Genomic DNA, 17,154 nt, shown 5'->3' with positions numbered 1-17,154 from the left:
GGCCATGCCCAGCCTTCAGGAGGACTTAGTGTCACAAAGCACCAAGTGAAACAGCCAGATGACCCGCCATCCAAGGGTCACTGTTTCCACCATGCCTCTGGCTATCGCCAACAGTCTATTCTGCCCATTCTTCAGATGGGGAAATTGAGGCCCAGAGAAGGGAAGAACCCCACTTCATCAAACCAGGGGGCTGCCAACACTGTCCCTCACGTGGAGCCCCACCAGGGAGATAGTCCTGCTCTCAAGTCCGCAGTGAGCTCCCTCCCACCACTCCAGAGGGACAGGAGGAGGTGGTGGGCAGGAGGGGGTGGTGGGCAGGGAGCTTCCTCAGAGGTGGTAACCTTGCCACAACCATTTCCCAGCCAGGCCAGCTGTGGGCCAACACCAACAGCCAACAGCCAACTCTTCCCTGCACTTTCCTGTTTCTGAACAAACACACACACACCCTCCAAGTTCTCGGTCATTGTCCTTCCTTGCTGGTGGCAGAGGCCAGAATGGGTGTGGAGCAAAGGCCTGACCAGGGCTGGGGTGCTGGGTACTGCCCCTTCCTCTGGGGACCAAGCTCCTAAGCAGACAGGGAAACTGAGGCCTGAGACCAGAAGGGATGGCCTCCCCCAACAGGAGTTACAAGCGGGTGGGAGCACTGCCCTCAGGAAGGGTGGCCCGAGGGCCAGATCGGGGGTCTGGGGCTGTGGTGGAGGAAGGTCAGTGGCTGCTCTATAGCCACCCCTTCCAGGGTGGACAGGAGGCCTCCAACCCCCACCTCTCACACTGCCAGGACACTGCCAGGAAGCTCTCGCCCCCAGCCTTGCCTCCCCATCACTTACGGCCCTTTATCAGCCCTAAGTACTGTTCCAGCCATCCCTCCTCCACCCGGGGATGAAATGTTTACTACACCTAAGACATTTTCCTCCTTCCTGTTTTCGCACAGGCTTTCCTTCTGTTCAAGGCAAGGACAACAATGGTTCAGACTCAACTGTGGCCTAAGTCCCAGGCAGCATGGACTCCAGCTTCCCAGGCCTTTGCCCTCCTTTCTCAAACAACCCTGCCGTCACCACCCCCATGTGCCAGACCAGGCCACTGAGGCTCGGAGAGGTAACTGGCCAAAGGATAGTTTTGGGCAGAGCTGGGGTTTGAATCTGGCTCTAATTTAACCACTCCCTCTGCGAAGGGAAATCCTATCCAACTTAGGAGACCCACCCCAAATGTCACCTCCTCTGTGAAGGTCTCCCTGATTTCCCCAGTTGGCACTTCTGTTCAGCAACAATCTCCTCCCTGCTCCCTGCAGGCTTTGAGCTCTTTCAAGGCTGAGGCCCAATGCAGGGGCTCCTGCACAGTCGGGCTTGGCAGCTGAGGCTCAGGCGATACCCAGACATGTTGACTGACTGCAGCCCAGTCAGCTGAGCAGAAAGGGGACTTCCAGTCCTCTCTGTCTCTGTGGTCAGGGGTGGAACCAGGCTGAGGTGAAGAATGGAGGGAGTCCAGCCCGTATGGCTCAGTGGTTGAGCATGGGCCTATGAACCAGGAGATCATGATTTGATTCCAGTCAGGCCGGGTTACGGGCTCAACCCCCAGTCAGGGTCATGCACGAGGCAACCGATCAATGATTCTCTGTCATCATTGATGTTTCTATCTCTTTCCCTCTTCCTCTCCCTCTCCCTCCCTCTTTGAAATCAATAAAAAGAAAAAGAAAAGAAAAGAAAGAGTGGAGGGAAACGTCATTCAGGATACTGAGCAGGAGGCAGAGGGTACAGGAGGACTGGGGTGGCATTTGTACAACTTCCACGTCTCACAGCATGGTCTCCTTTTCTCATGAACTCCTCCGACTGACGACTGACCCCCTTTCACAGTTCGGTGAACTCGGACTCAGAAAAGGGAAGTGACTGGCCCAAAGTCACAGAGCTCGGACCCAGATTCCCAGACTCCCAGACCAAACCTGGGGGAAGAGGCTAGCCGGAGGCCGCTTTAAGAAAGGCAAGAGTAGGGGACGGATCGCAGAGCCTTGTGGACTGAGCTCCCAGCACCCACCTGAGCACACCTCCCATCCTCCACGTGAACCCTCCCAAGCACCCGGGAGTCACCACTAAAGGAACTACCCACTTCCTGAGGAAGCCGGATTATTGTTGCTCAGCTCTGGCCAAGAGAAAAGTCTTCACCCTCACCCTTCTGGGGGGAAGCAAAGGAACACTCACTGCCTGTCTGCTTCGCTTACGCTCAAAGTGACCAGAAAACGGAGGTTCGCGGGAAACACCATGGGCCCAGGCCACACCACCGCCTCCTCCGGCACCTGGAGGGGTGGGGGTTTGACCCCAGGTCTGCCAGATTCCAAGCTCAGATTTGCTCAAACACCTCTCCCAACAGTCACTGAGCCAGCCTTCCCCCTTCCCCAAGAAAACCTGATGGTGCAAACTCGGCCCAGGTCCCTGCTGGGTGCGACCCACCAACCCACCTCTTCCCTCCCGCCACGGGCACCTCAGTGGGCTGAGCCTCTGCCCAGGACTCAGGCCTCCCAGGCAGCTTCTAAAAGCTCCTCCTTCCAGGGGTCCACCCCCCCCTTCCCTCCCAGCGGTGGAAGGAAGGACACCTCCCCCTCAGCCGGCCCAGAAGGCAGCCCCCTGAATCACACCCGTTTCCAGCTGAGGATCCTGTTACTGGAAAAAGAAAATGCTGCTCGGACCGCCCCCTCCTCCCTCCCGTCTGTCCAGCCTCCGGGGCTGGAAACAGAGAAACTCCCGTTTCAAAGGAGGTGGCGCCCACCCAGAGAAACCCTACGAGCCTGGGCTCCTTTGAAACCAAGGACCCCTGGGTAACAGGGTCCCCCGAAGTCCAAGCACCAGTCCCTCCACCCAAGAGGCGGAGCGCATAGTCCCCGAGGAGGGGATGTGGGGGGTCGGGGGGGCTAAGCGGAGAGGCCAGGGCAGTGATTTGCAAAGTGAGGCAAAGCCCAGATCCCCTCACTCTGATTGCCTAGCTGCGGGGTAAACTGAGGCACACTGGAGCAGGGGGTGGGATCTCCGAGGTGGAAGAAAGAAGACCCCGGAGCCACCTCCCGTTCCCTGCCCATGGCCTAAGGGGGGCCCCCAGAGCCTCAGTTTCCCCACTGAGGAGGGAGGAAGAGGAAGGAAGCTGCTGGGGGGACGAGCATCAAACACACACAGAAATTGGCAACTCCCAGGGACGGCGGAGGGAACCCCAGGGTCCCGGGCACCCCATCCCAGGGCGTCAGGTGGGGAAGCGGCGGTCGGGGGCCCGGGAGTCGGGGGTGCGGGCGCGCCTACCCCTGGCGGGCCGGGTCCGGCTGCGGGAGCGGCTCCTCTGTCGCTGCAGCCGCGGCCGCCGCAGCAGCCGGTAGTAGTAGGAGGGCCTCCCGGTGCTCTTCCTGGCGCCGCCGCCCGCGGACATGCTGCCGCCCGCCGGGCACCGGGCCGGGCCTGGGCGCGCTCACCGGGGCCCCATCGCCCGCTCCGGCCGGCCCGGCGGGCGTCCCAGCGCTTCCCCCGCGCGCGCCGCTGCGGCCGCCGCCAGGCCCGGGCTGCCCCACAAAGTCCCTCAAACTCCTCCCCCCCCCGCCCCCGCCCTCCCCGCAGCAGCCGGCCCCGCCGCGGGGGCCGGGGACCGGGGCCCGGCTGGCACCGGCCCGAAAAGTCAGTGCGGGGGAAATCCCGGCCTGGAGTCGGCGCGGCGAGGCGGCCTGGAGTGCCCGGGACCCCAGGCAGGTCCCAGGAGGGTCACCCAGCTCCGGACGGAAGCACTGGGTGCCCCTTTCCACGGGAGGGTGTGGATGGTGCTGGGCAGGGCGCACGGGGCGGCCAGGTGGGCACTGCCCTCCGGTGCCCGTTACCTGCCGTGAGGGTCCCAACGAGGCTGATGCCATGGGGCCCGATTCTGCCACAAGCCCACCAGGCTGCTTAGCCACCCGCCAAGACACCCTTCCACCGGTTAAAAAGACTTCCCTTCACGCAGTCTTTACATTTTTAAAAACTATCCCGTTGGATGCATTTCTTAATGTAATTAAAATCATGGGAACTCTTTCCAACACACCAAGAGTAGAGAAAACATAATGTGTATGTATCCAGCAGGTTTTGCCCTCATTGGATCTAGACCGGCCCCAAATAAAACCCCCGGATGCTGTGGAGTCTCCTCCCACTGGCATTTACTGCAGGCCTGGCAGGCCTGCGGGCAGGGCAGAACAACCCTCACCCCACGGCAGGGCCAGGAAACTGAGGCTGGGAGAAGGAAGGATGCCAGCTAGCTCTAGTGCTTTGCTGAAAAGCTTTCTCCATGCCTCTCACTCCCCAGCGTCCAAAAGCAACAAGTCCAAGCAACTTCCCTTGGGATGAGAGGTTCTAACTACCTGGCCCCCACCAAACCACCCTCCAGCCCCACACCCACTCCCCTACTTCTCACTCCTCATTGCCCTACTCCCAGCACTGGCTTTCCTCTGTCTGGCCAAAGTCCATCCCAGGGCCCACCGCCTCTAGCCTTCGACTGTCCTGGCCCTGGGTGGCCTCTCTCTCTAGCGCTCCCTAACCTGCACAGCTGCATTTAGCCTTTAAATTATTCAGACAATCAATCGCCTGCCTGAGCCCTATCCCTCTCAAGTACAGGAAGGGAAACCGAGGCCTTGATTGAAAGGTTTGACCTGCCTCAGTCACGGGGAAAAGTAACAAAGACAAGAGGTCTTAGCCCAGGGCTCCCAGCACACCGTCTTAGGGGTGTGTTTGTGGGAGAGTCACATGGGGGTGCCTAGCGCGCTCTAGAAGTCCTCCTCCAGAACAGCTGGCTGAGAAGGTGGGGCACTAGAGGGGGCCGGGCAGCCTGGGCAGGAATCCAGGCCGGGTTTTGCACCTCACAAGGGTAGCCCCCTTCCTTGCTACCTCAGTCAGGGGGAGGGCCCCCAGGTCAGGAGAAGCTGGGATCACAGCTGGAAGCCAGGCGCCTTCCCAGGACCCAGGGGGGGAGGGGCGGAAGGTAGAGAGCTCCTCCAAGCCCACACAGGGTTATCCAAAGCTACCAGCTCCCCTGGCTGCTCTCCCCAGCGCACTGGTCAATCCCTGGGGCAGATGGAAAACCACAGGGCTTGCCACCCGTGAGTCCCCTTGGAGTTCAGCATTGCTTCTGGCTTATTCTCACTAGCAGGCATTGCAAGGAGCATCTTTGGTAAGGGCAGAGGCTCCTGGGAAGAGTTGGACCCAAGTCCTCTCCGTCCAAGTGTGAGTCTTCATCTTCCTCCCCAAGCCTAAGCTTCCGCACTCAGGGGGGGCTCCGCAGCCACCTGCCCACCCTTGTACCTGGGAATGAAGACCCTCCACTGCGAGGGCCACAGTGCTGAGTGGGTGAAGGAGCCCCAGGAAGTCTAGCTTGGTCTTCCTTCTTAGGGGCAACAGTCTTCTGTGCTCAGGGCCTGGGGTTCAGCTGGACTGCTTTCTGTCCCAGATGGAACCCCCCATCAGCCAGGGCCTAGCCTTCCTGCCAGCTGGCTGAACAGTGGTGGGGACAAGTGCTCCTGGCCTGGGCCCCCCCACAGCAAGCAGATTTAGGTTTGTGTGTGTGTGAAGGGAGGGGGGAGTGGCCAAGAACTCAAGAATTCGTCTGTAAATACAGTTGGGCTCCAAAAGTTACGGCCTCTCTCCTCCAACGTGGGTTTCTCAAGTCCTTCTCTGTGGCCCAGTTTCCCTGCCTTCAGGGAGAAGCTAAGGACCCTCTTCCCCCGGCACCTCCCGGCCCCAACCTATGTGCCTTGTGGAGGGAAGAGGGTCAGCTAATGAAGAGGAAGCTTCAGGCCTTGGGATGGTGTGTGCATTGCCAAGGGCTTAAGCTGGACATATCCATCCGATGAGTACCAAGTAGGTCCCAGGTGGGGTGCTGAGCAGGAAGGGGGCGGGGCAGGAGCTGGGAGAGAGGGGCCCGGGCTCCTTGCCCCTCCTCCTGGCTCAGGACCCCCGGGCGGGCAGGCAGGCAGGCAGGCAGACAAAGGCTGCTCCCTGCAAGCCCAACAGAGCATCTGGAATCAATCCTGCTGTGGAGCAAGCCACCCACCCCCTCCTGCTGCCCCTGTGGTCTCCTCCTTTAAACAGAAGCAGCCCCCCTTCCGGAGCCTGCCTAGACTGGGGGAGGGGCACCGGAGACCGCTCCCCGTCCCCGTCCCCCCATACCACTACTTCTGCTACAGAACCCAGCGAAGCAGACCCATTAGCGGTGGAAGTTGGGGCGGGGGGGGGGGGGGGGGGGGGGGGCGCGGGAGGGGAAGGCAGGACTGATATGGTCTATCAGTGCTCTTGCCTTCAGCGGGGGCCCTAGAATAGGCCCAGCTCATCTCCTTCCAGCACTGCTTTGTGTGGGGGTCAAGGTCGCAACCTTCACAACCCTGAGCCTCCAAATCACCCCAGCTCAGTGGTCAACCACCGGCCTAGACTCTCGATTCCAATAATTGCAGGCTGTTGTTGTTCCTTGTGATTGAGCCCCTATCTCAGCGGTCGGCAAAGTCAACCAAGCGGCAAACCCCAGCTCATCGCAAATGTGTATTTTTGACTCGATTCAGTAGGTCTGGGTGGGGCCTGGAATTATTCAGGCCAAATCAGATCTGACCCAATGACCACCTTCCCTAACCCTCCAAAAGTGAGCTCCCACAGCATCAAAAAGGACCCAGCTCTGCTGTACCCACCCCCATCCACCCAGCCTGATCTCTCTGCTCTCGGCCTCCAAGGTCCCACGCTCATCCCGCCTCCGGCCTTCGCCCTGTTGGTCAAATGGCTGCCATTTAACTGTCCCTTCTGCACCCACATGGGGAGCTCCTCTGTGTCACTCAGGTCCCCCGCTCAAACATCCCCTTAGTAAGGAAGTCTGAGCCTCAACAAGAGACACTCCCCCAGCCCTCCAGCCCCCATCAGTCGGTTTGAATAATGAAGACCCAGGAGAAGATCAGAGAGGAACGGACACACACAATTTCCCTCTGGACAGAGAACCGGCAGCATGCAGGTGTCTGGAGGAGAATTGCACCCTGCTGGGAAGGAGGTGGTGGGTGGCCTGAGAATGGGGCTGGATGTCCAGGTAAAGCACAGGCCTGGGCAGGGCTGGGTCAGGAGGGGCACCCAATGCAGGGGAGGGATTTGAACCTAGGCAGGGTGGAAAGAGAAAAGTCTTAAGGTTGAAACAGGATTGAATGCAGAGATGGAGGAGGGGCAGCAGCCTGGAACCCTCCTTAAAGACACAGTTTTGACAAGGACCAGGAGGAGGAGGTGAAGAGGGACCGACGTCCTAACAGGGGAAACACTAGAGCCCACACCGGGCCCCACACAATGGGAGTCGGGAGGACTCAGACCTGTCAGGTTTCCTGTCGGGACAAGGTGGGCAGTGGTGACCGGGAAGTCCCCAGCCGGGCAGTCCCGCATACATCCGCCTCCCAGGCAGAGCTCAGCCTTGGAGTAGCTGGAACTCCGGGCAGGGGTGTGAGCGGGGAAGCTGCAGGATCAATCATGGTTAAGGTCATGGGCCTCGGCCCTGGGAGGGGGCCCAACTGGCAGGCCATGACAGCTTCCTGAGTCCACCCCTCATCCGGGAATGAGGCCGGACCAGGAGCAGACCTTCATTCGGCAGACGGAGGAGGCTGGGACGGGGCCTCACTCCCCAGAGCAGGAGGCGCAGACAAGCCCTGTGAGGTCACACTCAAGCACTCCAGGCCCAGCCCGGAGTCCACTGCCTCCACGGCCCCACCCCCACCCCCTGGCCTAGGGGCTTTCTCTCCAAAGCCACCGAGGAGTCTGATGACATCCAGCTGGGGCCTGGATGGCTCTGAGCCCCCGAAAAAGGGGTGGAACTGAGGAATCAGTCAAGCGTGGACATTTCAACACACACAGACAGGGCCTCCAGGCATGTGAGTGTTTTTTAAATCAAGCCACCCAGCCTGGCCGCTCAGTGGTTGAGCGCCAATCTATGAACCAGGAGGTCCTAGTTCCATTCCCCATCAGGGCACATGCCTGGGTTGCAGACGTGATCCCTGGTGTGGGGTGTGCAGGAGGCAGCCAATCAATGATTCTCTCTCATCACTGATGTTTCTCTCCCTCTCTCTCTTTCTCTCCCTTCCTCTCTGAAATAAAAAATGAAATAAAATAAATTATTTTTAACTCAAGTCACCCAAACCTGGGCTGAGGGTGGGGCCTTGGGAGAGGCCAGGGCTCTCACAGGGGCGGAAGGCCACTCGGCAGGGTCACTGGGGACTTCAGTATCTCTGGGCCTCAGAGACGTGACATCTCTGCCCTGCCCGCCTCCGTGGATTCCATCGGGACCTAGAAATCTCCCTCTGTCCAGAAAAGGGGACACACATCTTCCTTGTGGAGGTCAGCCGCCTGCCGTAAAGTCCAGACGGTCAGAGCAGACAGTGGACTGGGGAAGCTGAGGCCCTTCAGACGGCCCTGTGCCTGGAGGACCCTGCCCAATGCCTGGTAAGCTGGGGAGGCGGCACCAACTCTCCAGCCCTCCCCTCCCGCCCAGTGCAGAGCACGGGCACTGAGGCCAGGACAGGCGGTGGTCTGCCTGAGGTCACACACAGGAGCTGGGGATTCGTCCCAAACCGAGCTGCCAAGACCCGCATTCTTCCCTCAGAGACCTGGACCACCCCTCTCAGAACACCTCCCATCGTCTGCCCACAGGTGCCCGAGCTTCCCTTCCAGGCCAGCTACCCCCAGAGCTGAGGACTCCAATCCTGTGGCTGGAGGAGGCCGGGATCCAGTCTCCAGGCCCCAGCCTGGCCCCTCCCTCTGCACCCCCACACTAGCAGCCGGCGTTTCAGCCCAGATGGCCGGGCCTGGAGCTACTCTCTCCGTGTACTTCCTCTCCCTGCCCTGACCCAGAAACGCTGCCAAGCTCCAGGTGGACCCGCCGCCCCCCTCCTCCCACCAGGGCCTGGGACAGGGACTCCAAGTCTCCAGGCTTCCTCCTCCCCTTCCAGTGGAGGGGCAAAGGCAGCTCCACGCCTCCTGAGCCACCAGCGGGGGTGACATATGGTCCCAGTGGGAGGTCAGAGAGCCCCTTCCTTCCCAGGCAGGCCCGCCTGGTCATCTGTGAACCATTCCGTGGCTGTCGCTGGCCTGGGTCCCAGGGGGACGGGCCTTACTCCATCCCTGCAGCTCCCACTGAGGAGGACAGAGGAGCAGATCCAGCAGCCAGCTCCTAGGAAGGAAGCTGAGAGAGTGTACAATAAGATGCACCGTCAGGAGCCAGCACCGTGGCTGTGTGACCCCAGATTGGTGACTTCACCTCCCTGTGCCTCTGTTTCCTCAACTATACAATAGGCAGGATGATACTAATATTTTGTAAGGGTTGTGGAAGATCAAACAGCATAGCGAATCAGAGCCCTGTGTATAAGCTGGTCAACACCTGCCCCATCCAGGCCAATTCCTTTCCCATTGGTCTGCGGGCTCCTTGAGAGCAGGACAGCCAGAGCTGGTCAGCACAGACGCCAGCCCAGGGCAGGCTCCAGCAACACTGACTGCGAGAGATGGCAGCAGCATTTGGGAAGAGTGGCTAAGCTCCTCTGATCTGAGGTCCACACGGAGGTCATTCGGGAGAGGGAGAAGTCCTGGAAGGCTTCCTGGAGGAAGAGACAGTGGCATTGAGCTGGACGGCTCAGTCGGAGTTGCAAGGGTAAAGCGCAGAGGAGCGTGTTTTTGGAGGAGGGAGATAGCAGGACAACCAGCTGAGAGGGCAGGTAGAACTGTGTGGCTGGAGCAGAGGATGGAGTGGCCCCTGGGGAGCAGACTGTGCAGGGCATGTGAAGAGTGAGGTTGTGGAGAAGAGAAGAGTAGATCCAAGTGGGGGTGAGACCGAGGCAGCCCCTCCTAAGAGGAGAAGCAAAGTGGTCAGGAAGGAACCCTGGCTTGGGGGGCAGAGGATCTGAGCTCGAGGCCTGGCTGTAGGACTTCGAATAAGCCACAGCCCTCTCTGATCCTCACTCTGCAGCGAGGAGAGGCGGGGCTGGCTCTAGGGCGCAGGCCTGCACGGGCGGGAGAAGGCTGGATGCCCAGGATCGACACGCGAGGGTTCAGAAATAGACTCCCCGGCATCACCAAATCCAAATCTCGGTGGATCGGGCCAAAGAATCCAGTGTCTTAAAAGAGCTTGCCAGCAGGCCGCTGGCGGAGATGGTTCTAGACTCAGCTGACCCTGCTAATCCTTCACATTGCCAGAGGTAGTTCCACCTCAGGGCCTCTGCATTTGCTGTTCCCTGTGCCTCACGCACTAACCCCAGGTCTTCAGATGGTCAGCACCTCCCTGCCTCTCAGGCCTCAGCTCCAATCTCACACCCTCTGAGGCCTTCCCTGGCCACCTTATCTCAAGTGTCGCCGCCCCAGCCCCCGATCCCATTGCCCTGTTTTATTTTCTCCAACTTATCTCTTCCTGAAACCACCTTATCTGTGTATTCAGTTGTTCACGAATTGTCTTCCCGCAAACTTTAACGAGGGCAGGGGCCTTGTTAGGCCTGTCATAGCCATATCCCCCCGTGCATAGGGCAGTCCTCAATAAACACTTGATGAATGAGGTGAATGAAGGAAGCTGGGCTCAAAGCCCCCATTATTTTTCCAGAAGGGCAGCTGTGGGACCAGCGGCAAGGGACTTCACGTCTCCAGTCCTACGCTGTCCTCTGCAAGACATGTATGGAGACGGCAGGCCACAGAGCTGACTTTCAAGCAGCAGCCTGGGAGGTTGGTCAAGAGGCAGGCTATATGCGCAGACTCTGTGCAGGCACTGGCACGGAATGAATGAATGAATGAATGAATGAATGAAGAAATGCCTTTGAACAAATCCCCTCCCATGCACGGCTCCAGCTCCCCCTCTTGTAAAATGGGGTTGGCCTGGGTGTCAGTGCCGACCCTCTGACACTGACACTCATAGCCTCTATGCCCAGTCCGGAGCCTACATGGGAGCCACAGCAGGTGTTAAAGGAGGGGCGGCCTGGGCCACAGCCATGATTTTGAACTTACTGACTTTTCCTGGAGGCCCCACCCAGCCCATCGCTGGCACTCTGAGGTCGTGTAGGTGATGAGCATTACATGTAGCTTCTGCCGTATGTCACCCCTAAACCCCCCTTTTGAGCGCCAGAACAATGCTGGCCCAGCCCCCGCCCTGGGAACGGCCCTTTGTCTGGAAATTCCACCAGGGGGAGGAGGAAGGGCTGGGGCCCTAGGATTTCTGCGCCTGCTTGTACAGGAAGTAGCTGAAAGTTTGGGGCCAAGGAAAACAAGTTCAAGATCGTCCTGGAAATAAGCAGCCAGGCTCCCCCCATAGCTGGGGACTTGTCCCTCTGTCCAGGTGTGGCTCTCCTGGTGTTAAAATGAACAGAGAAAGGCAGTCAGGATACGGCGGGATGGTCCAGGACCACAGGCACAGGCTTAAGAGAAGTAAAAGTCACTCAGCCTGGTCTGGCATACCTCTGATGACGGGGGGCTCGTTACCAAACAGGTCCCTGTCCTCAGAAAGCCTGGAAGGGAAGCTGCTTCCCCACAGCTAAGCATTGCAGAGGCCCTGAGAGATCCAGCAGTCACCCCACCCTCAGCCGGGGCTTGGGGCTTGCTCAAGGTCACCCAGACACACCCGGGGTCCTCCCTCTGCTTCCAGCAGCAGATGAAGCTGTTACAGGCACAACATGGGGAGCCAGTAGGGCAGTGAGGGCTTCAGCCCCACCCCCTCACCTCTCCCAGCCCCCTGGGGGACGTGGGTAGGACTCTGAGTTGATCCTAGTCCTATCAAGACCTCCGGGGAAGCAGCCTGGGTTCCAGAGGCCTCTCCCCCAGCCCCTCAGTCACTATTGCCTTCTCCTCTCCCTCTCTGGCATCTGCCCCAAGAAGCTGCAAGGTGGCTTCAGAATTCTCTGGACTGTTCTCTGACCTCATGCTTCCTGTGTCCTCCTGGTGCCCCCTCCCTTACATACACCCCCGTACGGGCCCTCACACACCCACAGACCTGCCTTCCCACTCTCCGCCAGGCCCAGGCCCAGGCCCTAGGAGCAGCAGCCTGGAGCCCTCAGGAGTCGCTGGCAGGTGCTGCCCCCTGCTGGGCTGTGGGGGCCCAGGACAAAGTCTTCCTTGGCACAGGTATTGTGGTGGGGAGCACTAGCCTGGCTGGGGAGGCCCAAGCCTCCAGGGCTCCCAGGGCTGTGCCTGCCCCCCATGGGCCCCGGGAGGCATGGCCCTGGGTCCCAGCCTGCTGAGTGGCCTGGGTGTCCTCCACACCCCCTCCGGGTCCCTGCTCCCACTGGTGTGAAAGGGGTGGCCCAGAACCCCAGTTCTCAGGCGTTAGGACACTCGTGTCCCCCAGGGAGCGTGGTAAAAATGCAGAATTTCAAACCTCACAGTGCAGATGGGTGAACCGGGCTCAGAACAGACAGAGAACAGCCAGTTTGCCCCGGTCCCATTCCAGGGTGCCGCCCAGCTTCCCCTCCCTCCCCAGGCTCCCCAATGCAATCCAGATCCTGGGGTCCAGCGGGTCAGCTCAGGCCGGGCAGCAGCCCTGACTGGTCCCCTTTGTTTCAGTCCCTGTGCCCTGCGCCCTGTGCCCTCATGGCGTCCTGGGCTGATGGAAATATCCCCTTACAGCCCCGATAGGCCTGGTGTCTCCTTACAGGGCTGGGAGGGACCAGGTCCCGGCAGAAGTGACACTGCCAGCTTGGGGACGTGCTCTCCACACGCCTGGCACCATGGAGACTAGAGAACCTTCACCCACCGCGTCCGCACAGACCAGCCAGGGGGGACCCGGGCCCCGGGACGGGAGAGCCCTGCCCGAGGTCACACAGGACCTGGTTACGAACCCCCATCCCGTGCTTCCTCTCTGCCAGGCGGAGTGAACTCAGCGCATCCTTATAACAACCTGAGGAGGCGACGCTGGGACTGCCCCGCCTCACAGCACAGAGCAGCGATTGGGGCAGAGACAGGGCTTGGTCTCGTACAGCCTGGCTCCTAACGGTGGCCCCGGGGGGCCCTGTGCTGCCACAAATGGGCTCCCTCCACCTGTCCCAGGTAATTAACCTGCCAGCCCCTTTCCAGGCGCCAAGAGGACAGAGCCGTTTGCAAACAAAATAAATAAATAAGTAAATAAATGTTTTGTAGCAATGAAGCCCAAGCCTTGGCTTGCATTCCCAGCCCAGGGTATTGGTCCATGGATGCTGCCCAGCCCCCTCCCCGACCTCCCCTCTCATCACTCCCTACACCTACCCTGTCCTCAGCCACACTGGTCCCAGCCCTCCCCCTGCCCCCCACTTCTCCCCCTCACGTCTTTGCTCCCACAGTTCCCACTTCTAGGACACAGGACTTGGGGTGCGCTTCCCGGATGCTGTGCCCCCTCTGTGAACAGATTATTGCTAACTCCAAACTCTGCTTGGAGTCTGTCTGTCCATCTCTATCTCTGCCATCATTACCTGGATGCGGGCCACTGCCATCTCTAGCCTCAGGGACTCCCACAGCCCCCTAACTGGTTCCCCCAAATCCTCTCCTGTCCCCTGAGCCTGTTTTCCACAAAGCAGCCAAAGCAAGCATTTCACAAACAGCCTCTGTGCCAGCCCTCCTGGCCTCGCTGGCCTCCGGACACTTTTCTGGCTCATCTCTGTCCCTGGGGTTCGCCCAAGCCACCTGGCTGACTCCCACTCACTCTTCTTTTCCAGAGAAACCGCCCCCTTCTCCTCAAACTCACTGCATCCCCTCTCTGCTCCCCCGACCCGCATCCTTCTCTCTAAGCTCCCTGCACCTTTCCTCCAGCACCTTGTGCAGTGAACCTTTTTTTTTTTTTTTTTTTTTAATGGACACTTGTTACCACTTTCTGGCTGTTACAGGAGATCTATTTTTGATGATTCATCTCACATCTTCCTCTTCTGGCATACTGCTCCCCCCTACCCACAAGGGCCGGGTCCTTTCTGCCTGGCTCTCCATCAGAACCCCTGTGCCCAGCCTGAGGCTGTCACCAGGCTGCAGCTAATCAAGAGGAGGGGAGGGGGGCGTCACCGTCGTGTTTGGGGGAGAGCACAGCCTATGCGAATGCACACTGCTGTCCTCAGACAGCGGGGCCTCCCGCATCTTGAAGCTCCTGGGGTCTCAGCAAAATGGGGCAAAATGCCCTCCTTCCCCTGGCCCCCCAAACAAGCCACAGCTCAGGACTTACTCATGTTCCTCCCCGCAGGTTTCAATGCTTTCCATTCTATGATTTATAGCCCGTCCCATAAATTCCCCCATTATCTTTCTCACGCAGCGTGCTGCCTCTCTGCCATTCAATCACACACTTGGCTCCCTGGGCCTCTCCCAGGAGACATCTGAGGCTGGGCTCCAGCTCAGGAACAGGCCCACGAGGCCATGTGGGGCTCAGAGGGCCCCTTTCAGACCAGCTCTGTGAGCAGGTCCGAGCCTCACACTCAGGGCTGACTGGGCAGGAGCCCAGCTCCTCTCCCCTCCCCCCGCCCCGCCCCCCCCACCCCCGCAGGGCAGCCTGGCAGAGAGAATGGAGGCAGAGATGCCCGGTGCCCACTGGGGTTCTGCGGGTCGGCTTTAGGGCTGGAGACTCTGGTGCTTCCCGTGCAGCCTCTGCTTCCCAGAGGCTCCACAGCCATGATCTTCCCTCTCCAACTCCCCGGCTCGAGGCAGGAACTCATCAGACCTGTTTCACGTCTCTGCACTACAGGAAGCTTGCACCCCAGCCCGGCTTTCCCCACTGGGTGCTTGTGAGGGTCAAATGTGGTGAAGGAGATTTCTGAGGGTGTCCTCTGTGCCAGGCACTGTGCTTAGTACTGGATTTGAATTGTCTCCCTGCATCCTCACAGCCACTTTTCATCCTCACAAGACAGGAGGTACTGTTATGCCCATTTTACAGATGGAAAAATAAAGCCTCAGAGAGAAGCAGCTTCCCTAGGGTTGTACGGGAAGCAATGGCAGTGCCCGAAGGAAGTCCTCAGGAGTGAGGGATGAGAAGGCTGGTGAGATGAAGGAGTGAGGGATGAGAAGGGGGTGTGGAAGGGGGGGGGGCTGCATCACTCTGCTGCCAGGCTACAGGCAGGGCACAGCTCCAGGCAGAGCGACCCACTCACAAATCAACACGGGAACCCGGGGGAGCTCAGGGCTGCACTCTCACCCTGGTGGTCCTCAGCTGTGTGACCCGGGGCAAGTCCCTTCATCTCTCTGGGCCTCATCTCCCCGCTCGGTCCCTCCTAGGACGATCACGGGACTTGCATGAGGCAGCTCGTGGGAAGCTGCCTTGTAAACTGTCTGGTCCTGGGCCACGTCATTGCTACGTGTTGGAACAGCAGAGGAGACATTGTGCAAAGACCTGCAGGGAGGTCTGAGCTGCTCCTGGCAGAGTGTGACCGTGGCTCCACACCACCGTGCAGGGATCCGGGCAGAACTCACCAGCTCCTCCCGAGACCACAAGCTGCTGACCTCACAGACACAGTGGAGGAAAGAGGAGCTCGGTGGGGCGGGAAGGGGGGTGTGGAAGGGGGGGGGGTGCATCACTCTGCTGCCAGGCACCTCACACCCACACACCCAGGCTGGGGAGCAACCAGGTGGCCCACCGGCTCCCTCTGGCGGGGATGCTGGGTGGAGGGGGCTAGTCTGGGCCAGCCTGGGCCAGGCCACCCCTCCCCACAGCCCTCAGCCTGCTCCCTCCCCTCCTGCTCCTGAAAGTTTCTGCTTCCACTTTCTAGTTTCCGTGGCAACTACCTCTCTTCCTTTGACTGCTGTTCTCTCCTCAGTCACTTTGCCATCTTAAGAAGCGAGTGTCTCTCTTCTTGATGCTAAAGGGAGAATAAAGAAGTGGGCTGGAGCAGGAGGTCTGGCCAGGAGAGAAGGGACAGAGCAGGCCAGGCTAGGAGAGGAGGGGGGACCTCTGGGGTACAGACAGGGGGCTGGTGCAGCCACAGTTTGCTCTCAAATGACTTCTGGACCCGAGACAGCATGCAGGGTCCTCCACAGCAGCTTCCTCAAATCTGACTGCCCAGCCCGCCCGCCGGAGATGCTCAGGCTGAGTGGGCTCTGTAAGCTGGTTGGGCCTGAGTCTGCGACCCACTGTCTTGTCTTCACTCACAGGTGCCCTGTGTTTGGATGGCCTCCACCACCCCCATGTCCCACTCTCTCTGCTTTGCTCCAAAGTACCCACAGAAGGCCCTGCTGATGCCTCCCCCCTCCCCCGCAGAGCTCCTCTCTCCTCCACTGTGTCTGCTCACCCACATCCTAACCTTCCTCCCAGACGGCCTTCCCCGAGGGCAGGGCCTCTAGACGGCAAAGCCACCCCTCCCTCGCTCCGTGTCCAAGCAGGTCCCCAGGAGACCGCGCCGAACCCCCAGCGGAGACCGGAGCTCCAGCTGGCCTCCCAGCGGGGAGCCGGCGGTCCTTCGCAGGTTCCGCTGGAACACGATGTTCCCCTTGGCCCAGAAAACACGGAGCGCGCTTCCTCCCAGGTCACCGGGGACTGAGGGAGTGCGTGCATCTGAAAGAGCCTGGAAAATTCTGAAGTGCCGGATTGTTTTTAAGCACCGAATCGGAGGCATCCAGGGGGTAGCCCCAAAGCCTCCTTGACCCCACAAGTCTCATGGCTCTCTTTCTCCACCTGCTGACCTCAGGCGGCATTTACTGCCCGGGTCTGGCCAGCTCACCAACACCAGCTTCCCCAACACACACACACACACACACACACACACACACACACACACACAGAGCCACTGACACACCTGGGGGCCCACAGGCTGGCCAGGGGGCTGAGGGCATCTCTGAGGCCCAAGTGAGCAGGGAGCAGCCCAGCCCCTGTGGTGGGGGTGAGGGTAGGGGCGGTGTTAAGAGGTAGGGGTGGGGGGTGGAGAAACAGCTTCTTCCCAGCCTAGCCAAGGCGGGGGGCTGGGGCCAGAGGTACCCCCAGAAGGGCTCCCTAACTGACTGACCAGGCTGGCCCACCCCCCGCTTCCTTTCCAAGCCTGCCCCGAGGCCGGATCACGGGGCCTCATCCCCTTCCCTTAGGTGAACTTCACCCCCGCTGTCCGCCCAGGCTCAGACCCACACGTCACCCTGTGCAGGCCGCTCACAGGCTGCACCTGCCCAGGCTTGTGTGAGGCTGGGCTGGTCTCCATGTGCAAAGGGGACTCCTCAAAACACGGCATCTCAGGGTGGGGCCTCCTGTGTACACCTGGGG

The 17,154-nt window shown here is 60.0% G+C and overlaps 1 protein-coding gene across 6 annotated transcripts in view; it reads right to left on the bottom strand.

Annotated features, from left to right (window-relative positions):
- Nucleotides 1-17,154, bottom strand: part of DAB2IP (DAB2 interacting protein) — a 177,499-nt gene that overhangs the window by 114,461 nt on the left and 45,884 nt on the right. For 3 of the 6 annotated variants that reach the window (XM_084899194.1, XM_084899198.1, XM_084899196.1), the window contains exon 1: nucleotides 3,279-3,528. The exons of 2 other annotated variants lie outside the window; for them this stretch is intronic. In XM_084899194.1, coding sequence (XP_084755320.1) covers nucleotides 3,279-3,402 — 124 coding nt within the window. In that variant the 5' untranslated portion in view covers nucleotides 3,403-3,528. Of the gene's footprint in view, nucleotides 1-3,278; nucleotides 3,530-17,154 lie in introns of those variants that run through there. One more of the 6 variants, XM_084899199.1, reaches the window with a different exon arrangement.

Source organism: Pipistrellus hanaki, assembly GCF_964339955.1.
Source record: "Pipistrellus hanaki genome assembly, chromosome: 11".
In the NCBI taxonomy this organism is placed as follows: Eukaryota; Metazoa; Chordata; class Mammalia; order Chiroptera; family Vespertilionidae; genus Pipistrellus; species Pipistrellus hanaki.
This window is presented reverse-complemented; position numbering and strand designations above follow the sequence as displayed.